Raw genomic sequence first — 20,551 nt, forward strand, 5'->3', positions numbered from 1 at the left:
CAGAGATCTGTTTAGTAATCTCATTGTTGAAATCTGATCGTTCTTGTATTACAATACCCCCACTCTTGTCTGCTGGTTTGAGCATGATGGAAGTATCTTTTTTGAGGGTATTAAGGGCTTTTCGTTCTTGCAGTGTGATGTTTTAGGGTGTGAATTGTTTGGAGTTTTTTAGGACATCTACACTGTTAAGGATGATTTTTTCAAATGTGATCTCTTCAGGGGTCATCATCCCATTGTTGGGGTAGAAGGTGGATGGTGGTCTGAGTCCTGTGACAGAATCATGTGTGCTGTATTCTCGGTCTTTGAAGAATAGTTTGAGGCAAATCTTCCTAAAAGAATTGGAATAATTCTACTTTGAGTTTGAAAAAGTTGGTTTTCTCTGGGATCACAAAGGAAAGACCTTTACTGAGTAGTGAGATTTCTGAGGAGGATAGTGTATGTTTGGATAGATTAAATATGGGGATTGTCTCCATGGTTTCAGTGTTGGAATTTAGTATGGCAGGGGGCCCCATTGATAATGCTTGTTACTGGTCTGTCGTTCCCCCGAGTACTGGTGCCAGATTCACCTTTTGGGTTTGCCTCCCCTCTCTAAAAAAGGTTGGCCGGGTTGAATATCCGAGTGACTAGGGCCTGCTTGGTTGTCAGAATCGCTGGAGCCTCCTGAGGATTCAGAAAAGGTCACTGGCTGATTTCTTTTGAAGCGACCCCAGATATTCTGCCTATTTTGGTTGAGAAAGTTAGTGTAGTAGTTCTCCTTCAGATAGGGATAAGCCTGTTCCTTGTTAAAAGTTTGTTATATCCTGAGATACCTTGTCTGCTTTTTTGTTAAGCTCAAAAGAATTAAATTCGTCAATTGATTTGTTAAGTTTGTCTAGTAGTAGTAGTTCTGCCTCGGCTACCCCGTCACCCCCAAGGAGTTCTTTCTCTAATTCCTCAATTTCTTTCAGTTCTGCTTTTGAGTGTTCTATTGCTGTCTCTACCCCCAGCACCATCCAGTGGCGTGAACATGTAATAGAGATGCCACAAAAGCTGCCTTTGAATTTAAGATCTTCCCTGAAGATCCCTGGAACGTTTCTGACCTGAAGGCCTTGTGGTATAATGCCTGCCCTTAGGAAGTCTGTAAGCATCCGTGCATGCAGTTCTGCTCTAACGTGTTTCTTTTTTGCTTTTTCTAGTTTTTCAAAAAGTTGCTGTCTAGGACTTGTAGAGTTACTGGGTAGGTTGGAAAATAAGGAAGGTCCACTCGTAATTTTAGCAATATATTCTTCGGTGTCCAGTTTTCTTTTGTTGGTTATTCTGCGGTCTCTGTTGTGGGTGCTGGGTGTGGGTCTGAGTTCGGACAGAAACTAGTTGGAGTTCCATGATGCCGTGTTCCTGTTGTAGATAATTACTTCTGACTTGTTGGCTTTGAGCTTGAGACAGTTGGCTTTCCCCCAGCTAGCTTGTTGTGTTGAGGGTTTTATCCGAAAGGGAGAGTATGAGTTGCATGTCTCTTGCGTAGGAGAGGATATTGATGTTGTGTGCACGGATGACTGTGGGCAGAAGGATTGTGTATGCATTGAAGATGGTGGGGCTAAGTAGATTGTCCATCATTAAGAAGGACAAGCTGTTTGGCAGTAGCATGGTGGAAACAATAAAAGTTTGACAGAACTCACTTCTCAGGCGATGGATAGCACAGATAGACAGACCTTAACAGCTCAAACAGCAGAGATACAACTATAGTTCTTACAGGCTCAGGCCTCAACGTGAAGCACCCCCTGGTATAAAGGAGAAAGCATAATAAGTCTGCCAAATTCAAAATGATTTGCATTCATTTCTTCTTCAAACATCAACTTACCCATGTTTCAAAATATGCGTACTATGCTATCATACACAAGTTTTCTATTTGGATAAATACCCTCAAATATCCCAAAAATATAAATGCATTTTTATGAAAAGCAATATTTCAATAGCAATATTCACTATTTTTTTAAATGCATATTTAATATGTAAATCTCTGTGTGTCCCACATGAATAGATTCTGCCTTGCATTCAAATATCACCATCATACAAACATAGGGGTCTATTATAATGGCGGTGTCGATCCGCCCGCCTTTATCCACCGTCCGCATGCAATTTACTGCCCGCCTGATTATGTTGGTGGGGGGTACCATGGTGGACAGGAAGACTGACAGGCAATTTTCCGCTCGGTTGATGAGTCGACTGGGCGGAAAAGGTTTGAATATGGTGGCGGTGTCTGTTAGACACTGCCATCCATATTACTATACATGCTGGAATGATCCTTTCCGTGGCAGAGAAAGGCATGCAGATTTCACAGTTGGGGGCCTGTTGCGGGCCCCCAGGATGTTGGGAGGGTGTGGGGGGCACATGGGGGTCCCTATAGTAGCCCACTGCATTTGCATGCACAACGTGGCAGGCACCAGCGGTGCCTGCCACGTTGTGCATGCAAATGCACAGTGTGCAGTCACAACATTGTGGCGGGTGGTGCTGTGTGTACCGCCCACCACAATGATGTGGATGGGAGATGCCACTGCCACCGTGGCGGTGGCATCCTAATTGCCAGTGCGGGACCGCCGCACCACTGGCAGCCGGTCCCAGGACCGCAAGGGTGGCGGGCGAGTGTAAGTCCGCCCACCATCCTAATAGGTCCCATAATGTCTATTTCATGGGAAATAGTATCATCACCATTATGCCGGGGTAGTCATTTCTCATACCATAGAAGCCTACAGGACGCCAATAATTTTCACTATTATGTCCCATCATTGCACCAGGAGTAGCATCCCGCAGGGGAGCGCACCATTGTAACACATGCCATAGAACCCTACAATATGTCAAGAATTATGAAAGTTATTCTATGGCAAGGCATGCACCATTGTGGCATCAAAATACCAGGAGCAGTGGGCACCATTATATCAGGGATGGGCACCACTCAATCATGGATGCCCACAATATGCCACAGACTGCCACTTTTATGCAGTATTGTTTATTTATTAATCAAAATCCGTAACATGTTTGATTTGATGATGATTTGATTCTCTATTTATAGAATTAGGGAATGTAACAAATCATGAACATTAAAAGAGAATGAGAATATGCCTAGCACCGTAAAGGTAAATTTCAATTCTATTAAGGACACGGAGGCGAGGATTATGCTAAGTCTTTCTCTGCTTTATTTTTATTACAATTTTCATAGCAGCTAGAAAGACACACTTTAAATAAATCTTGCATGAAACATGAGTAAAAAACAGGAATAAAAACATCAACTCCCATGACACCAAGGTAGGTCTCCAACACAATAGTCCTTTCGTAGTGTTCATCAACTGTACATAGTCCATTCTCAGTGTTAATTCCTCCTCTTTCTTTGCGCAAGTTACGCTAATCAACCAATCACTGGTCCTGTTTTGAATAGTCCATCCCTAGAAGAACAGAGACAGCGTTAGGGCTCATCTGAAAACAATCAGAGTACAAAGATTTCAACATTGCGTACAAACTAAAGCTCATCCATTACATTTCTTAACAGGTATTGCAACTCTTATAGACCATGAATCTGTTACTTATCATCATACGGATGGGTTCACACAAGAAATGTGCACCAGGTGGGATCATCCCCGCCTCCGTGGCCTTAATAGAATTGAAACTTACCTTTACGGTGCTACCGAGAACGGACCCCACAGGTCCAACAACCATTGAAAATCACATTCTAAGAAAGGCTGAGGACCAATTTTTCTCATTGATGACGAACCCCAAACACATGCAGAAGGGACACTGTTTGTTGGAGCTGCTTGGATAAGTTTCTGGGGCACTGTGCTATGAGAAGAATATCGTCCAGTTACACGATCATGCGGAAATCCTGGCCCTGAGAAATTCCACTGCCGGATGAAGCACCTTGGGGAAACACCATGGTGCAGTGGAAAGACCAAACGGAAGAGTGGTGAATTTGTAAACCATATCCCTCCAGCAAAATTGTAGGATCTACCAATGAGGGGGGTGAATCGGTACTACCAGATAAGCATCCTTTAAATCCAGTCACTTCATCCAATCGGATCGAAGTAGAACATCCCCAAGGAGATGTGTCCCTTCCATCTTGAAATGGTGATATACCAACCATCCGTTGATCTCCCTGAGGTTGATAACTGGGTGACGTCCTCCATCGTATTTGTCCACTAGAAATATGTATCTTAGGAAACCATCGGAATGCAGAACTGATCGACAGAGGGCTCCTTTGCGCCGGAGCGCAGAAACTTCCTCGTCGATAAGCTGTGCATTGCGAGTCATTAAGCAGATGGGACTAGGGTGAGTCTCTTTCCAAGGATGATCGTAGAATTCTATATGAAAACCTTGTACGGTTTGTGAGACCCATGCGTCTGATGTGATAGCTGCCCAAGCGTCCCAGAAAGCAGTCAACCGACCCCCAATGCGGACCTGGGCCGCCGGTAAAACAATCACCGCTGGAATTGCTGTTTACAGCATTGTTCTTGAAGCCTCCTTGGCCTTGGAAGCGCTGGCCCCTTGTGGGGTAGAAGTTGTTATAATTCACGCTGGAATTGTATTGACTCCGACCGGAGCCTTGTCCTTGGGAGGATTCTGCAGGAAGCCACAGCCGACCAAGCAGCCTCTGCCCCGGCTAGCCCCTGCCTCAGCCGGCCCCATGGAAAACCGACTGGTTGAAGACCTCTTAATATTGGATTGCGCCTTATCCAAAAAGGTAAAGGTCACCACAAATGTTCCTAATTCTTTTACAAAATAGCCCCGGAAAAGGCCTCCCTGTGCAACTGCGTCCGCCTCTGAAGAGGCTAAGTCCCCGAGCTTGGGGTCCTGCTTGATCAACAACGAGCGGCGAAGCTCCATTGACAGGGCGCAGTTTGCGTTGCCCACAAAAATGATGGCACGCTGACCTCAGTTAGATAACAACTCAGGTGAGGTAATGAATCCTGAAACCTAAGCCTCCTCCACCATGTCCAAATCTTGGTCATAGGATAAATGGCATTGAGAAGCTTATCCTGGCATGAACGCTAGAATTTGTCTATGCCCTTGCACGGATCCTTCATATATTTAGAAAGAAAGGTAGCCATCTTGGAGTCCAGCTCCGGGGTGGAGGCTACTTTCCCCTCCAGAGTGGGCCTTCGGCACTCAGCTTTATGGCAACCCCAAACCTCCTTCTCTAGGGGTTTGCAGAGTGGTCTTGCGACAAACTTGGCTCCATTGTTGCCGGGAGCCCAAGCAGCGGACTGAGGATGAATAATTTTGTCTGGGTCCAGTAGCCCAAATCCTCCCCTGGAGCTGATGGAGGAAGAACAGCACAGGCACCACGTGCTTGAGGGACGAGACTCATCATCCGAATCCCCTTGGGAGTCCTCATCAGGCTCTGCAGAAGCCGGAAAAAGAGTCCCCTGGGGTCCAGCTACCGGAAGAGGGGCTGGTGAAGTGAGTGTTACTTTGCTAGAAAGGCAGTCTTAAGTCACACAAACACATCCTTTTCCACCCCTCAGAACACTTCTTTTTAGGAGGGGGGGTTCCTCCCCTGTTGAGAGTTTAGAAGAAGGTGTAGGGTGGTCCGGACGTATGACACGGACTCGGCTAGTGAACCGTACGATTTGTAAACATGCCGTACGACCCGCCAAGTACGATCGGAACCCGGGACCTCGAAGGCTATTCGTACGGGAAAACGCCGTCGCGTATAAACAGCGATTTGTACGGAAAACATCGCATATGAGCGAGCCGCACAATCTAATAAAAAACAAAGCTCCCCTGCTACCACCGGTGGGAGTACATGGAATTGAAGGAGTCGTGGAGCCTGGTGAGTATAGAAACAACTCATGTTACATGGGTGGACTCACAGCATAGGCCACACATATGAGGGGTGGGTGGATAGGACTCCCAGCAGTGCCCAGACATGACAGGGGTGGGTTGATATGACTTCCAGCAGTGCCCAGACATGACAGGGGTGGGTGGATATGACTCCCCGCAGTGACCAGACATGACAGGGGTGGGTGGATATGACTCCCAGCAGTGCCCAGGCATAGGAGGGCTGTGTGGATATGACTCCCAGAAGTGCCCAGACATGACAGGGGTGGGTGGATATGACTCCCCGCAGTGCCCAGACATGACATGGGTGGATGGATATGACTCCCAGCAGTGCCCAGACAAAGGAGGGGGGTGTGGATATGACTCCCAGCAGTGCCCAGACATAGGAGGGGGGTGTGGATATGACTCCCAGCAGTGCCCTGACATAGGAGGGGGCTGTGAAAAATAAATCCTTAGGCAATTTGTAAGTTTATAAACGTCATAGATCTCTAAATATATATGCCTTACTAGTCCAAATTATTTTAAAAAACAAAATATTTTAACAAAATGAGTGTAACTGTCAAACCAGCAAATAAATTACCTGAATTTAAAAACATATATTTATTAAAATATTAAAATACAGTTTGTGGCACATATTCATTTGTTATTTCGTATATCTTGTACACAATTATACATACATCACAATTCTGCATAAATTTAAAAAAAATACAATTACATATATAACAACAATGTTCTTTGTGGCAGAGAAAATAAATGTCTTTGACGCTCGTTTCGACGCAAACTGCGTCTTCGTCAGGAAAAGCCAGATGATGACTTAATATCTCATGCAGCGATATGCAGATATAACTTTTCTTTCATGGATATTCCAGCATCTTTATCTGGTGTCCAATGTTTGAACTCCCAGATGTCTGTTACATTATTCTTTTATACTTTCAACCAATGGTTTATGTTGATAAGTTCCGTGAAACTGATATCAAGTTCTGTAAATATATTTTCTGTTCCTTGGCGTATTATTCTCCTGTTATACAGCTGATTCAGAAGGGAAGTCTTAAGCCGTGAGTCTACTGGTCGTAGCTCGATAATGTGAATCTCGCTGATAATGGTACCGTTGGCGTCTTCGCGTCCAGACCGGTCGTTTTCAAATTGTTTCAGAGACTACGACCAGTAGACTCTCACCGCTTAAGACTTTTCAGAACTTGATATCAGTTTCCTGGAAATTTAACGAATGAGGTAGCACTTACTAATTATCAAGTAGAAAATACTCCAGTTGGGTAGACATATTGTGTAATACTGTGGAGTCTTCTTAGATAAATATGCAGGTGCAGTTCCATTCTGGCCTGATGCTCATTTCACAAAAATGAGACCTCAACAGGAAGCATTTACAAATATAATCAAAGCAGGTGTCCCAGTTGAAGCTGTAATTCTGTAGAGGACAAAGATCCAACTCCTTGCTTGACGAAGGCAAAGCAAGTGTGTTTTCTCTGCAATTCCACTTTGAAAAACCATCTGAAATCCTGGATGGAGGTGAATCTCTAGGAGTGCAATCCGTAATGACTGTGATGATTGGGTTCCTTCTTGTCTTCTCCTGGTGACAGCAGAGTCCATGGTTCCCTAGGACCCCTGACTGCCCTTAAAAAATATTTACAGAGCCTGTCAAAAAGGGGAAGGGTTCCCCTAGGGAACCCTTCCCATTTGGGACTCCAGTGGTAATTGCCGAGTGTTTTGTGACTGCAATTGCGGTTGGAAAACATTGGTACATAGATTTGCGGTCGCTATTAGGAAGGCACTCGTCCACAAAATTGGGACAGTATATTAAGGAATGACAGTGAAAACAGTTGTGCATAATTAGCATGTGGGCACCATGATATGCGGTAATAGAAAAACATGTGGAAATCTGTGTACACTGTCTGACAGATGTGTCGTTTTTAATCAAGTAATTTTCTCTTCTTGTCCTCTTCTATTTCTTACTCTGAACAGGTGCCTCAATAACAAAACAGGCAACTTAACACAAAGTCCTAATGATGATCCCAGTTCACTAGGAGCCAGGGATCGAAACGCCGTCGACACTTTTAGCAATTCTGTAATATTTGCCATTGTGTTTATTTTTGTTACAGTAATTGTTTGTCCGAACTTGCTTAAGATTGATTTAAATGCAAGGGACAGTTGGCTCCCACGTTCTTCTTGCCTGATAATTATTTTTCTTTTGCTTGCTCTACTTCTCTATCCCTCACTCTTGAATTTCTTTGGATAGGTACAGGCTTGTACCCTATCAGACAGTGAATTGGACCCCTCTGGTGGTCTTGCTTACTCATGTATATATTTGAATAAAGTTTTTCTGGCCCGGCTGGGTACTGAAATTACTTAATATAGTACTGATTCCAGTCTATATTTGTCATTGTATGGTTCATTTCGGTTATCCTAAGGACCGCTGTTTTCTTAATAAAAAAAAATAAATAAAAAAAAGCTATTAGGAAGGCAACACCCCTTCCTAATGGCGAGACGCAAAACCTATTTAGTGATTCGCAAATAAATTGCGACTCAATAAATAGGCTTTGTACATTGTCCATGAGGTTTTTTCATGCACAAAAGGGACGTACATCTGGCCCTAAGTCTCTATTGGGGTATTGCATGAATCCTACCCCATTGCATTACGGTCATTGTTGGTTTTCTCAGGGTGAACTTTTCTTCATTTCGTACACTTTTTTGAGTAGCTAAAATGAAACAAAATATGTGCTGGTCGTTGCAAAGAAGAAAAATTAGAGGAACTGTTGATTTGATGAATAACTCCATTGACCAAAATGCACTGCGACACAGGTAATTGTAGTTTAGAAAGGAGGCTACTATCAATCAATCAATTAATCAACAATTAAATTTGTAAAGCACACTACATACCCGTGAGGGTCTCAAGGCGCTGGGGGGGTGGAGGGAGGGGGGTGCTGCTACTGCCAGGTCTTGAGTAGTCTCACTTCCCCAGACAGTTATTTTCTGATGTAGGTAAACAGCTCTCATTAAAGTCCTTTTTACATGAGTTGTTTCTTAACATCTACCTCCTGGGGATGTCCTTTTTGGTTTCGGTCTTTCGTGGGTGTGGCTCTAACAGTAGCTGTATTCAGACTTCCCATTCAAATTCTCTTGTTTTTCTTTGACAGTCCCACCTGCAACATCTGGAGGGCTGTCGGCCGGGGCGATCGCAGGAATTGTCGTGGGGGTGCTGGCCGTGGTGGTGATCGTTGGAGTCACAGTGTACTGTGTTCTAAAGAAAAAGAAAGGTGAGTGAGGGTCAAGGAGGGGCTCCTTCCACTGAGGACCTGTGAGGGAGTTGGAGTGCTGACAGCTTGTTTTCCTTCTCCACAGATAAAAAGCTGGGAGCATCCAACAGGTAAGACTTCTTTCTTCTGGAACTCAGTGGAATAGAGGCAGTAAGGCTGGGCAAATTGTTATATTTGTTTTCTTCTTTTTACAAACTAGGACCACCGGCAATTGAGGATTATTAATATTTATTAAGGGAAATTCGCCCACCGTTTAACCACTAGCAGGCACTACATCCTACAACCCTCACTATGAGCTCAATATAAACTTAAAGGTACAGAATACAACACATTCCCTTTCCCTGTCCAATTAGAATATGACAGTACGAACGTAGGGAATAAGTCGTGCAGATTATCAATGAGTGTAGAGGAAATGGTTGAAGGAGAAAGGAACACAAGATTAAAAAATATACGCAAGAGTTGAAAAACATAAGAGGAAAACTTTACACAAACCTACACACACCTGGAGAATAAACACACACTCAAGAATCCAGACTTTTGGGTCTCATTTTCTTCCATACACTGGTCTTCATGGGGCCTTTCAATGGGCCTGCCAGAACTTCACTTAAATATGGATCTAAACGCTCAACCCACACACACTGTCACCCTAAGACACTGCATCTTGTAACTTTTCTTACATTCCACCGCTTGCTGCCTTCCAGCGCCACACAATTACCCTTCAATCTGATCACCCTCTTCAGATCTGAGCACTGGGACATTCCCTCCTTTCGCTCAGCACTCAAACACATCAGCACAAAGTCTCCTTCTGATTGTCATTGTGCCTTTGGGTGTTCCTATCCTATGTGCGTTCCACCCTCTCAGTCAATTCCAGTCCATAAACTCCTTTATACTTTGTTCTACTCATTCAAGATGGTGGGAAACAGGTCACAGTACTCTGCCCTTTAAAAGAAAACATGGGGTATCTTGGTTCATAGAGTGTGGTATCTCTCTGTAACTCCACTCATTTATTTTATCCTCTGTCTCCAGTCCAATTCACATTGGGCCCGATTCACAGAACTAACTTAAGACAAAATCCTAACTTACTACCATTTTGGTATTCACAGAAGGCACTTACTCATTTCTGTATTCACAGAAGTTAGGACTCCTAAAGGCCTTCTGTGAATACTGAAAGTCTTAAAGTTAGGATTTTTCTCAGTTTAGGAGTAGTAAAGTTAAAACCCCTAACTTTAGGACTCCTAAATGACTTCTGTGAATACTGAAAGTCTTAAAGTTAGGATTTTTCTCAGAGTAGTAAAGTTAGGAGTCCTAACTTTAGGACTCCTAAACTGAGAAAAATCCTAACTTCAAGACTTTCGGTATTCACAGATGGCATGTAGGAGTCAATCAATCAATCAATTGCAGCATTTGTATAGCGCACTACTCACCCGGAGGGTCTCAAGGCGCTTAGGGGAGGGGGGGTCCGCTACTGCTCGAACAGCCAGGTCTTGAGCTGCTTCTTGAAGGCGAGGTGGTCCTGGGTCAGGCGGAGGTGGGTCGGGAGGGAGTTCCAAGTCTTGACGGCGAGGTAGGAGAAGGACCTTCCCCCTGTGGTGACTCTTCGGATGCGGGGGACGGCGGCGAGGGCGTGGCCGGTCGATCGAAGCTGGCGTTTGGGAGCGTAGAAGTTGAGGCGGCTGTTGAGGTATCCTGGGCCTTGGTTGTGCAGGGCTTAGTGTGCATGGGTGAGGAGACGGAAGGTGATTCTCTTGTTGACCGGGAGCCAGAGCAGGTCTCTCAGGTGTCCGGAGATGTGGTTGCGACGGGGATGTCAGGGATGAGTCGTGCTGAGGCATTCTGGATCCGCTGGAGTCTCTTCTGGAGTTTGGCGGTGATTCCGTCGTAGAGAGAGTTGCCGTAGTCCAGTCGGCTGGTGACGAGGGCCTGGGTGACCGTCTTCCTGGTCTCGGTGGGGATCAACCGGAAGATCTTGCGTAGCATGCGTAGGATGTTGAAGCATGACGAGGAGACGGCGTTGACTTGTCTGGTCATGGAGAGGGAGGAGTCCAGGATGAAGCCCAGGTTGCGTGCGTGGTCTGTAGGTTTGGGTGCGCTGCCTAGGGCGGGGGGCCACCAGGAGTCGTCCCAGGTGGCGGGTGAGGATCCCAGGATGAGTACTTCCGTCTTGTCCGAGTTCAGTTTCAGGCGGCTGTTCTTCATCCATTTGGCTACCTCTTTCATCCCTTCGTGTAGGTTGGCTCTGGCGGTGACGGGGTCGTTGGTGAGGGAGAGGATCAGCTGGGTGTCGTCGGCATAGGAGATGATGTTGAGGTTGTGCTGGCGTGCGATGGCTGCGAGGGGACTCATGTAAACGTTGAAGAGGGTTGGGCTGAGCGAGGAGCCTTGAGGAACGCCGCAGATGACTTCGGTGGCTTCTGATGTGAACGGGGGGAGGCTCTCTGTGTCCTTCCGTCGAGGAAGGAGGTGATCCACTCCAGTGCCTTCTCCTGGATTCCGACGTTGCTGAGGCGCTGTACTAGGGTACGGTGGCAGACAGTGTCGAAGGCCGCGGAGAGGTCTAGGAGGATGAGGGCCGCTGTTTCTCCGTTGTCGAGCAGGGCTCAGATGTCATCGGTTGCTGCGATCAGGGCGGTCTTGGTGCTATGGTTGGCCCGGAAGCCAGATTGCGAGAGGTTGAGGGATCCGTTCGTCTCGAGGAAGGCGGCCAGCTGCTTGTTGACGGTCTTCTCGATGACTTTTGCTGGGAACGGGAGCAGCGAGATGGGTCGGTAGTTCTTGAGGTCGGTGGGGTCGGCTGATGGCTTCTTTAGTAGGGCGCTGGGTTCGGCGTGCTTCCAGCTCTCTGGGAAGGTAGTGGTGTTGAAGGAGGTGTTGATGATGTCCCGCAGGTGGGGTGCGATGACAGCGTCGGCCTTGTTGAAGATGTGGTGAGGGCAAGGGTCGGTCGGAGATCCAGAGTGGATGGAGTTCATCGTCCGGATGGTGTCTTCGGTGCTGATCGGGGTCCAGGCGCGGAGGGTGGTGGTGGGGGGCGGTGGTTCCGTCGTGGCGTGCGTCAGTTGAGTGCTGAAGCTGTTGTGTATGTCCACGATCTTGTTGTGGAAGTAGGAGGCGAGGGAGTTGCAGAGGTCTTGCGAAGGGGTGATGTCGTTGTTTCCGGCGTTGGGGTTGGAGAGCTCTTTAACGATGTTGAAGAGTTCCTTGCTGTTGTGTGCGTTGTTGTCCAGTCGTTCCTTAAATGCAGTTTTCTTGGCGGTGCGGATCAGTTGGTGGTGTTTTCGGGTGGCGAACTTGAGGGCAGTCATGTTGTCCGGTGTTGGGTCTCTGCGCCAGGCTTTCTCCAGGGCTCTGCAGTCCTTCTTGGAGCTCTTGAGTTCGTCGGTGAACCATGGGGCTTTCTTGCTGCCGGGTCTCTGCTAGGCGGGGTCCTCAGAGGGGCGAGGTCGTCTGTGCAGTCGCTGATCCACTTTGTGAGGTTGGTGGCCGCTTGGCTGGGGATTGTTGCGCTGGTGGGTGGGTTCTTGCTTAGGGAAATTGCGAGCTGGTTGGCTGTGATCTTGTTCCAGCTCCTGCGTGGAACCTGTTGCTGTTGGTGGTGGATCGTGGTCCTTTTGAAGCTGAAGTGGACGCAGCTGTGATCCGTCCAGTGGAGTCCTGTGGCATGGCTGAAGGCGATGTCCTTGCTGGATGAGAAGACGGGGTCAAGCGTGTGGCTGGCGTAGTGGGTGGGGGTGGTCACCAGTTGCTTGAGTCCGAGGTTAGCGAGGTTGTCCAGCAGGGTGGTGGTGTTGCGGTCGTTGTTGTTTTCCAGGTGGAAGTTGAGGTCCCCGAGGAGGATGTAGTCAGCGGAGGGGAGGGCATGCGGGCTGACGAAGTCGGCGATGTCCTCGCTGAATTGTGTGCGTGGTCCCGGGGGTCTGTAGATGAGGGTGCCTCTGAGGGTGGTCTTGGGGTTGATGTGGATCCGGAAGTGCAGGTGCTCGGCGGGTGCGAAGGTGTCGTCGGTGTTGGTCGTGATGCGGATGGAGTTCCTATGGATGATGGCGATGCCTCCTCCTGTCTGGTTGATGCGGTCCCTTCAGACGATCTTGTAGCCGTCCGGGATGGCGATGGCGATGTCGGGCGCTGAGGAGGCGTTCCTCCAGGTTTCCGTGATGAAGGCGACGTCTGGGGCTATGTTGTCGAGCAGGTTCCAGAGCTCGACGGCGTGTCTGTCGACGGAGCGGGTGTTCAATAGGATGCACTTCAGGTAGCTGCTGCTGTTGCTCGTTGAGGTCTTGGGCACTGCTGGAGTGGTGCAGGATCGGAAGCAGGTGAACTTGCAGGAGTTGCAGCAGAAGGGTCCGTGGGTGTGTCTCGGGGTGGCTCGGTAGCAACCCGGGAATCGGCCGGCGTTGAGTGCGTTGAGTTTGGTGGAGCTGTAGGTCCGGCGGGTGGGCTGGCGGCTGCAGGGGCCAGTGGTCCTGGCACTGGGCACGGTCCAGGCGCGGACGGGCGCAGACGGGCTTGCCTTTGGCGTGCCTTCGGCGCACAATCGGCTCACCCGCTGCGCGTCAACGCTGCGCGTTCGCACGGTCGCCATTTATGGCGAAGTGCAGGGAGGGCGGAGCAGCTGGGAGGCGGGAGCGGGGAGGAAGGGGGCATGTCAGCACTTCCGGCGGCTGGAAGCGGGAGGCGGGGAGCGGGCGCGCAGGGGACAGCAGCACAGGGGGGGGGACAGAGAAGCAAACACAGGGAGACAAGGAATGAAAATACAAAGCAAATTAAATGCACAATACAAAGTACAACACGATCTAAACGAAGGAGCGCAATGCAGAGATGCGGGGACGATGATCGGCGGCGGGGGGGCGTGGCCCGAAGGCGGCAGGCTCAGCGAGGCTGAGAGAAGCGGCAGGCGGGGGCACACGCGACAGCTGGTGGCCGTGCGGTGCGGGGGTGTCCTATGAATAGGTCACACTCACCTGCGTCGCACGGTCGCCATTTATGGCCAAGTGCAGGGAGGGCGGAGCAGCTGGGAGGCGGGAGCAGGGAGGAAGGGGGCGTGTAAAGTTAAGACTCCTAGCTTCTGTGAATACCAAAATGAGTAAGTGCCTTCTGTGAATACCAAAATGGCAGTAGGTTTAGGATTTTGTCTTAAGTTAGTTCTGTGAATCGGGCCCATTGTACGGCTAAATGTACGTATTCACATAACACTCTATTGAACTGTTACACCTGTTCGTTCTCACATGCATGTTACAATGCTGTCTTGTAATGCCTGTACCTTCCACATTAGAGATGCCTGAATTGCTCGAAAATGCTATTGTCTATTATCACCTCGCCTTGGCCACCCTCCCACTGAACTTAATTAAGGCTTCAAACAGTAGGTTGGAAGTCTGAATTTCCTTCAAAACCCATAGCTAAGGCTACTTGGACAAATAGCCAACTAGTACTGAAATCTGCTTTCCTTCTAAACCCAGACTATCAAAAGAAAAACACATTTCCAGCCCTGTTTTCTCTAAATCTCATTAGGCAAATTCTGCTGTAGTAACGGGTGACTCTTTGATGATGTGTGACTTGTCGCTCCACGTGCATGTCATAGACCCACAACCAAACCTTTCTATCGCACGATTTATGCCCATCCACCAGATATCAGTCATCTTTTCATGTTGGGCATTCCACCATCAATCATCCCAGCAACACATCAGAAACCAACACCCTGTCTCCTATACTCATTAATCCATCCTACTCCGACAGTTCAGACTATGCAGGCTTGGAAAATCCATGTGCACTAATCCACCAACATTCTAAACCACGTCCCTGGAAATTCATTCAATTAAATGTAGCAAAATTACTTCACCCAGCATTTCCTCCTTCCATTCATCCTCAGAAATCAGACCTCTGCAAGACTGATTTGCGTGTACTGGCATCCAGTCATCATCCTGATTGAGGCCTCTGGCCTCCAATGGAAGCCTAGACAGACAATCAGCATGCATAATTGGTGTACCAGGAGGACCTCTAATCTCAAATGAAGATTCCTGTAGATGATATAACAGTTTGGCAATGTAAGCCGTTGCTTTACCCGCACTAGAGGTTGAAAACAGATTCACAAGTGGTTTGTTGTTCCTCAGAACCTCAAAGAGCGTGCCCCAAACATATGTTCTGAAATGTTGCACACCCCACCAGCAGCCCAAAGCCTCCGTACTGTGGTGAAGTAGTTACCCTCTTCACCTCTCAGTGGCTGCTTTGTGAATGAAAGATCCTTGTTATGCTGAGCATGCTGAATGCATGTAATTTAGGAGGCAAGCTCTCTGTGTCAAAAGTTGGTCACTCAAGGAGAACTCCACTGGGGAGATGTTATGAAAGAGGTTGAACAGTGATCGAAATACTGCGCTTTGACCGATTTTCAAGAAAGCGCCCAATTTCCCTGGGACGGCTTCTGTTCCATATGCCAAAGTGGGAGTGAGTTTAGCAGCAACTATTTTCAGTATTGGCTCGGGTGTATAGTGTTTTGTGCTTTTGATGATCCTTCGGAAGGCAAATTGTAATGAGGCCAATTGCGGTTTGAGGAATTTAGGTGTAATAATTGTCCTCCCTTGTCATCGAGCCAGCACCCCAGATATTTATATTCATTCATAATGGTCAGACAGTGGTTGTTAAGTTGCCAATGGCACTGTTTTATCCTTTTCTACCAAAGATCACGATGTTTGTTTTTAGGTCGAGCCTAGAGAAGCGCATGCGCTGTGCTCTGGCGAGACTTTTAGTAAGGGCTTTAGAAAATGCTACCACTGGGCCTAAGGCTTGCGTGCATGTGCAGCGGCACGCGCTTACGAGCAGAGGCGCTATACGGCTTTCCTCTCTCGTCATGGGTCACTCCTCCCTCTGCATTCCATTCTCCTTATCTCCAAAGTCGAAAACAACCCAGCACGGACCTTCCTCTCGACCCCTCCCTTTGGACAGGGAGGAGGGAAACTGCTCCTGTTTGCAAGCCTCACCACTATTCATGCCATGGAAGTTTGTCAATAGGGCATGAACAGTGTATTTCATTTCTTGAAAACAAGTGTCCCTGTCTCCCTGTCTACTCTGGGCTGCTCACTCTTCTGGCCCCCACCTCTCGGCTTCAAGGTCAGAGTCTGCCAGCAGCTTCCCTCTGCAGCTCTTCTCTCCTCCTTCTCCCCCCTTTTCAGTGGGGAGGGGAAGGGAGGCTGGGTCCATTGCAAGCTTCTCAACCAGCAGCTTTAGGTATGTCATAGAAGCGGCCACTTTACCCTTAATACGTAGTGCTTACCCCCTCTGTCCCCGCTCTGTCCTAAAACTTATCAGCAGGTTCAACGCTCGCCATACTTACCCTCCCTGCCCCCGCTCTGTCCTAACACTGATCATCAGGTTCAAAGCTCGCCGAGCTTACCCCCCTGCCCTCCGCTCTGTCCTAACACTTTTCATCAGGTTAAAATCTCGTCATGCTTACCTCCTACCCCCTGCTCTGTCCGAGCACTTATTATCAGGTTAAAGCTCGCCTTGCTTACCCCCTCTGCCCCCGCTCTGTCCTAACACTTATCATCAGGTTCAGAGCTCGCTTTGTTTACCCCCTCTGCCCCCGCTCTGTCCTAACACTTAACAGCAGGTTCAAAGCTTGCTGTGCTTATCCCCCTGCCCCGCTCTGTCCTAACACTTATCATCAGGTTCAAATCTCGCCGTGCTTACCCTCCTGCCCCGCTCTGCCCTAACACTTATCATCAGGTTCAAAGCTTGCCGTCCTTACCTTCCTGCCCCCCACTATGTCCTAACACTTATCATCAGGTTCATAGCTCGCCGTGCTTACCCCCCTGCCCCCGCTCTGTCCTAACACTTATCATCAGGTTCATAGCTCGCAGTGTTACCCCTCTGCCCCCGCTCTGTCCTAACACTTATCATCAGGTTCATAGCTTGCTGTGCTTATCCCTCTGACTCCCGCTCTGTCCTAACACCTAACACTTATCATCAGGTTCAAAGCTCGCCATGCTTACCCCGCTGCCCCCGTTCTGTCCTAACACTTATCATCAGGTTCAAAGCTCGCTGTGCTTCCCCCGCTGCCCCCGCTCTGTCCTAACACTTATCATCAGGTTCATAGCTCGCCGTGCTTATCCCTCTGCCTCCCGCTCTGTCCTCACACTTATCATCAGGTTCAAAGCTTCCTGTGCTTATCCCTCTGCCTCCCGCTCCGTCTTCAATCAATCAATCATCACGAAATTTGAATAGCGCGCTACTCACCCGGAGGGTCTCAAGGCGCTTGGGGGAAGGGGGTCCGCTACTGCTCGAACAGCTAGGTCTTGAGTTGCTTCCTGAAGGAGAGGTGGTTCTGGGTCAGGCGGAGGTGGATGGGGAGGGAGTTCCAAGTCTTGGCCGCCAGGTAGGAGAATGATCTTCCTCCCATGGTGGCTCTTCGGATGCGTGGAACGGCGGCTAGTGCGTGGCTGGATGATCGTAGCTGGCGGGTGGGAATGTAGAAGGTCAGGCGGTTGTTGAGGTACCTGGGGCCCAGGTCGCGGAGGGCCTTGTGTGCGTGGGTGAGGAGTCGGAACGTGATTCTCTTGCTAACGGGGAGCCAGTGCAGGTCTCTCAGGTGTCCGGAGATGTGGCTGTGTCGCGGGAGGTCCAGGATGAGTCGTGCGGAGGCGTTCTGGATTCGTTGGAGTCTTTTCTGAAGTTTGGCTGTGGTTCCGGTGTAGAGGGTGTTCCTGTAGTCCAGTCGGCTGGTGACGAGTGCCTGGGTGACCGTCTTTCTGGTTATGGTGGGGATCTATCGGAAGACCTTTCGGAGCATGCGTAGGATGTTAAAGCATGATGATGAGACAGCGTTGACTTGTCTGGTCATCGAGAGGGAGGAGTCCAGGATGAAGCCCAAGTTGCGTGCGTGGTCCGTTGGTTAGGGTGCGCTGCCCAGGGCGGGGGGCCACCAGGAGGCGTCCCAGGCAGAGGGTGAAGATCCCAGGATGAGGACTTCCGTTATGTCTGAGTTGAGTTTCAGGCGGCTGTTCATCATCCACTCGGCTACGTCTTTCATCCCTTCGTGAAGGTTGGTTCTGGCGGTGGTTGGGTCGTTGGTGAGGGAGAGGATCAGCTGGGTGTCGTCGGCCTAGGAGATGATGTTGAGGTTGTGTTGGCGTGCGATGGCTGCGAGGGGGCTCATGTAAACGTTGAAGAGGGTGGGGCTGAGTGATGATCCTTGTGGTACGCCGCAGATGACCTCGGTGGCCTCGGATCGGAACGGGGGGAGGTGGGCTCTCTGGGTTCTTCCGGCGAGGAACGAGATGATCCACTCTAGTGCCTTCTCTTGGATTCCGATGTTCTTTAGGCCCTGTACTAGGGTGCGGTGGCAGACAGTGTCGAACGCTGCGGAGAGGTCCAGAAGGATGAGGGCCGCTGTTTCCCCGTTGTCGAGTAGGGCACGAATGTCGTCAGTGGCTGTGATGAGGGCGGTCTCGGTGCTGTGGGTGGCCCGGAAGCCGGACTTCGAGTGGTCGAGTGATCCGTTTGTCTCGAGGAAGGCGGCAAGCTGTCTGTTTACGGTCTTCTCAATGACTTTGTCAGGAAAAGGGAGGAGCACGATGGGGCGGTAGTTTTTGAGGTCGGTGGAGTCCGCTGATGGTTTCTTCAGGAGGGCGCTGAGTTCGGCATGCTTCCAGCTCTCCGGGAAGGTGGCGGTGTCGAAGGAGCAGTTGATGATGTCCCGGAGTTGGGGTGCGATGACGGAGTCGGCCTTGTGGAAGACGTGGTGGGGGCATGTGTCGGTTGGAGATCCGGAGTGGATGGTGTTCATCGTGTGGATGGTGTCTTCGGTGCTGATCTGGGTCCAGGCGCGGAGGGTGGTGGTGGGGGGGGTCGGTTCGGTGGTTGGGTGCGTGGTCTGTGCGCCGAAGCTGTTGTGTATGTAGGCGATCTTACCGTGGAAGAACGAGGCGAGTGAGTCGCAGAGGTCTTGTGATGGGGTGATGTCGTTGTTTCCGGCGCTGGGATTGGAGAGCTCTTTGACAATGCTGAAGAGTTCCTTGCTGTTGTGTGCGTTGTTGTCTAGTCGTTCCTTGAATGCTGTCTTCTTGGTGGTGCGGATCAGCTGGTGGTGTTTGCGGGAGGCGTGCTTGAGGGTGGTCAAGTTGTCTGTAGTCGGGTCTTTGCGCAGGCTTTCTCGAGGATGCGGCAGTTCTTCTTGGAGGTCTAGAGGTCGGCGTTGAACCAGGAGGCTTTCTTGCTGCCGAGCCTGCTGGGATGGTTTTTCAGAGGTGCGAGGTCGTCGGTGCAGTTGGTGATCCACTGTGTCAGAATGTTGGCTGCTTGGTTGGGGTCCGTTGAGCTGGCGGGAGGGTTCTGGCTCAGGGATGTGGTGACTGGTGAGCTGGTCGGTGGGGATCTTGTTCCAGCTCCTGCGGGGAGCCTGATGCGGGTGGCGGTGGGTCGTGTTTCTTCTGAAGCTGAAGTGGACGCAGCTGTGGTCTGTCCAGTGGAGTCTGGTGGAGTGGCTGAAAGAGATGTGCTTGCTGGAGGAGAAGACTGGGTCCAGCGTGTGTCCGGCGTAGTGGGTGGGGGTGTTCACTAGTTGCTTGAGTCCTAGGTTGGCGAGGTTGTCCAGCAGGGCGGTGGTGTTGTTGTCGCTCTTGTTCTCCAGGTGGAAGTTGAGGTCCCCTAGGAGGATGTAGTCAGCGGAGGCGAGGGCGTGCGGGCTGATGAAGTCTGCGATGTCTTCGCTGAATTGTGTGCGAGGTCCTGGGGGTCTGTAGATGAGGGTGCCTCTGAGTGTGGTCTTGGGGTCGGTGTGTATTTGGAAGTGAAGATGTTCGGCGGCTGTGAGGGTGTCGTCGGAGTTGGTCGTGATGCGGATGGTGTTCTTGTGGACGATGGCGATGCCTCCTCCTGTCTGGTTGACGCGGTCCCTCCGGGTGATCTTGTATCCGTCTGGGATGGCGATGGCGATGTCGGGCGCTGAGGAGGCGTTCATCCATGTTTCCGTGAGGAAGGCGACGTCTGGAGATGTGGTGTCGAGTAGGTTCCAGAGTTCCACGGCGTGTCTGTGGACGGAGCGGGTGTTGAGCAGGATGCACTTCAGGTGATTGCTGCTGTTGCTCGGCTTGGCGGGTGCAGTATAGGTCCAGATGCAGGAGAATTTGCAGGATCGGCAGGTGAAGGGTCCGTGGGTGCGTCTTGGGGTGGCTCGGTAGCAGCTGGGGATTCGGCCGGTGTTGAGTGCGTTGAGGGTGGCGGCGTCGTAAGTCTGGCGGGAGGGCTGGCCTCCGCGGGAGCCAGGGGTTCTGGCGCTGGGCGCGGTCCAGGCGCGGACGGGCGCAGACGGGCTTGTCTTTGGTGCGCCTTCGGCGCGCATAGTGCGCGCCCACTGCGCGTGAACTCTGCCATAAATGGACGTGTGGACTCTGCCATAAATGGAGAGTGGGGGTGGGGCGGAGCGAGGGAGGAGCAGCTGGGAGGCGGGAGCCGGCTGGCCAATGGGCGGGTAACAGAAGCGAAAAGGGGCG

At 50.0% G+C, this 20,551-nt stretch overlaps 1 protein-coding gene across 1 annotated transcript in view; it reads left to right on the forward strand.

Moving 5' to 3' along the window:
• The window catches only part of LOC147669142 (uncharacterized), a gene marked incomplete at its 5' end in the record, with an annotated part of 45,271 nt that extends 35,743 nt beyond the window's left edge, over nucleotides 1-9,528 (forward strand). The window contains 2 exons of the mRNA XM_086948196.1: nucleotides 8,955-9,074; nucleotides 9,160-9,528. Of these exons, the coding sequence (XP_086804322.1) occupies nucleotides 8,955-9,074; nucleotides 9,160-9,188 (149 nt within the window). The remainder of the gene's footprint in view (nucleotides 1-8,954; nucleotides 9,075-9,159) is intronic.
• Between the last annotated feature and the right edge of the window lie 11,023 nt (nucleotides 9,529-20,551).

The sequence above is a fragment of the Lissotriton vulgaris genome, unplaced genomic scaffold, assembly GCF_964263255.1.
Source record: "Lissotriton vulgaris unplaced genomic scaffold, aLisVul1.2 SCAFFOLD_3085, whole genome shotgun sequence".
Lineage (NCBI taxonomy): Eukaryota > Metazoa > Chordata > Amphibia > Caudata > Salamandridae > Lissotriton > Lissotriton vulgaris.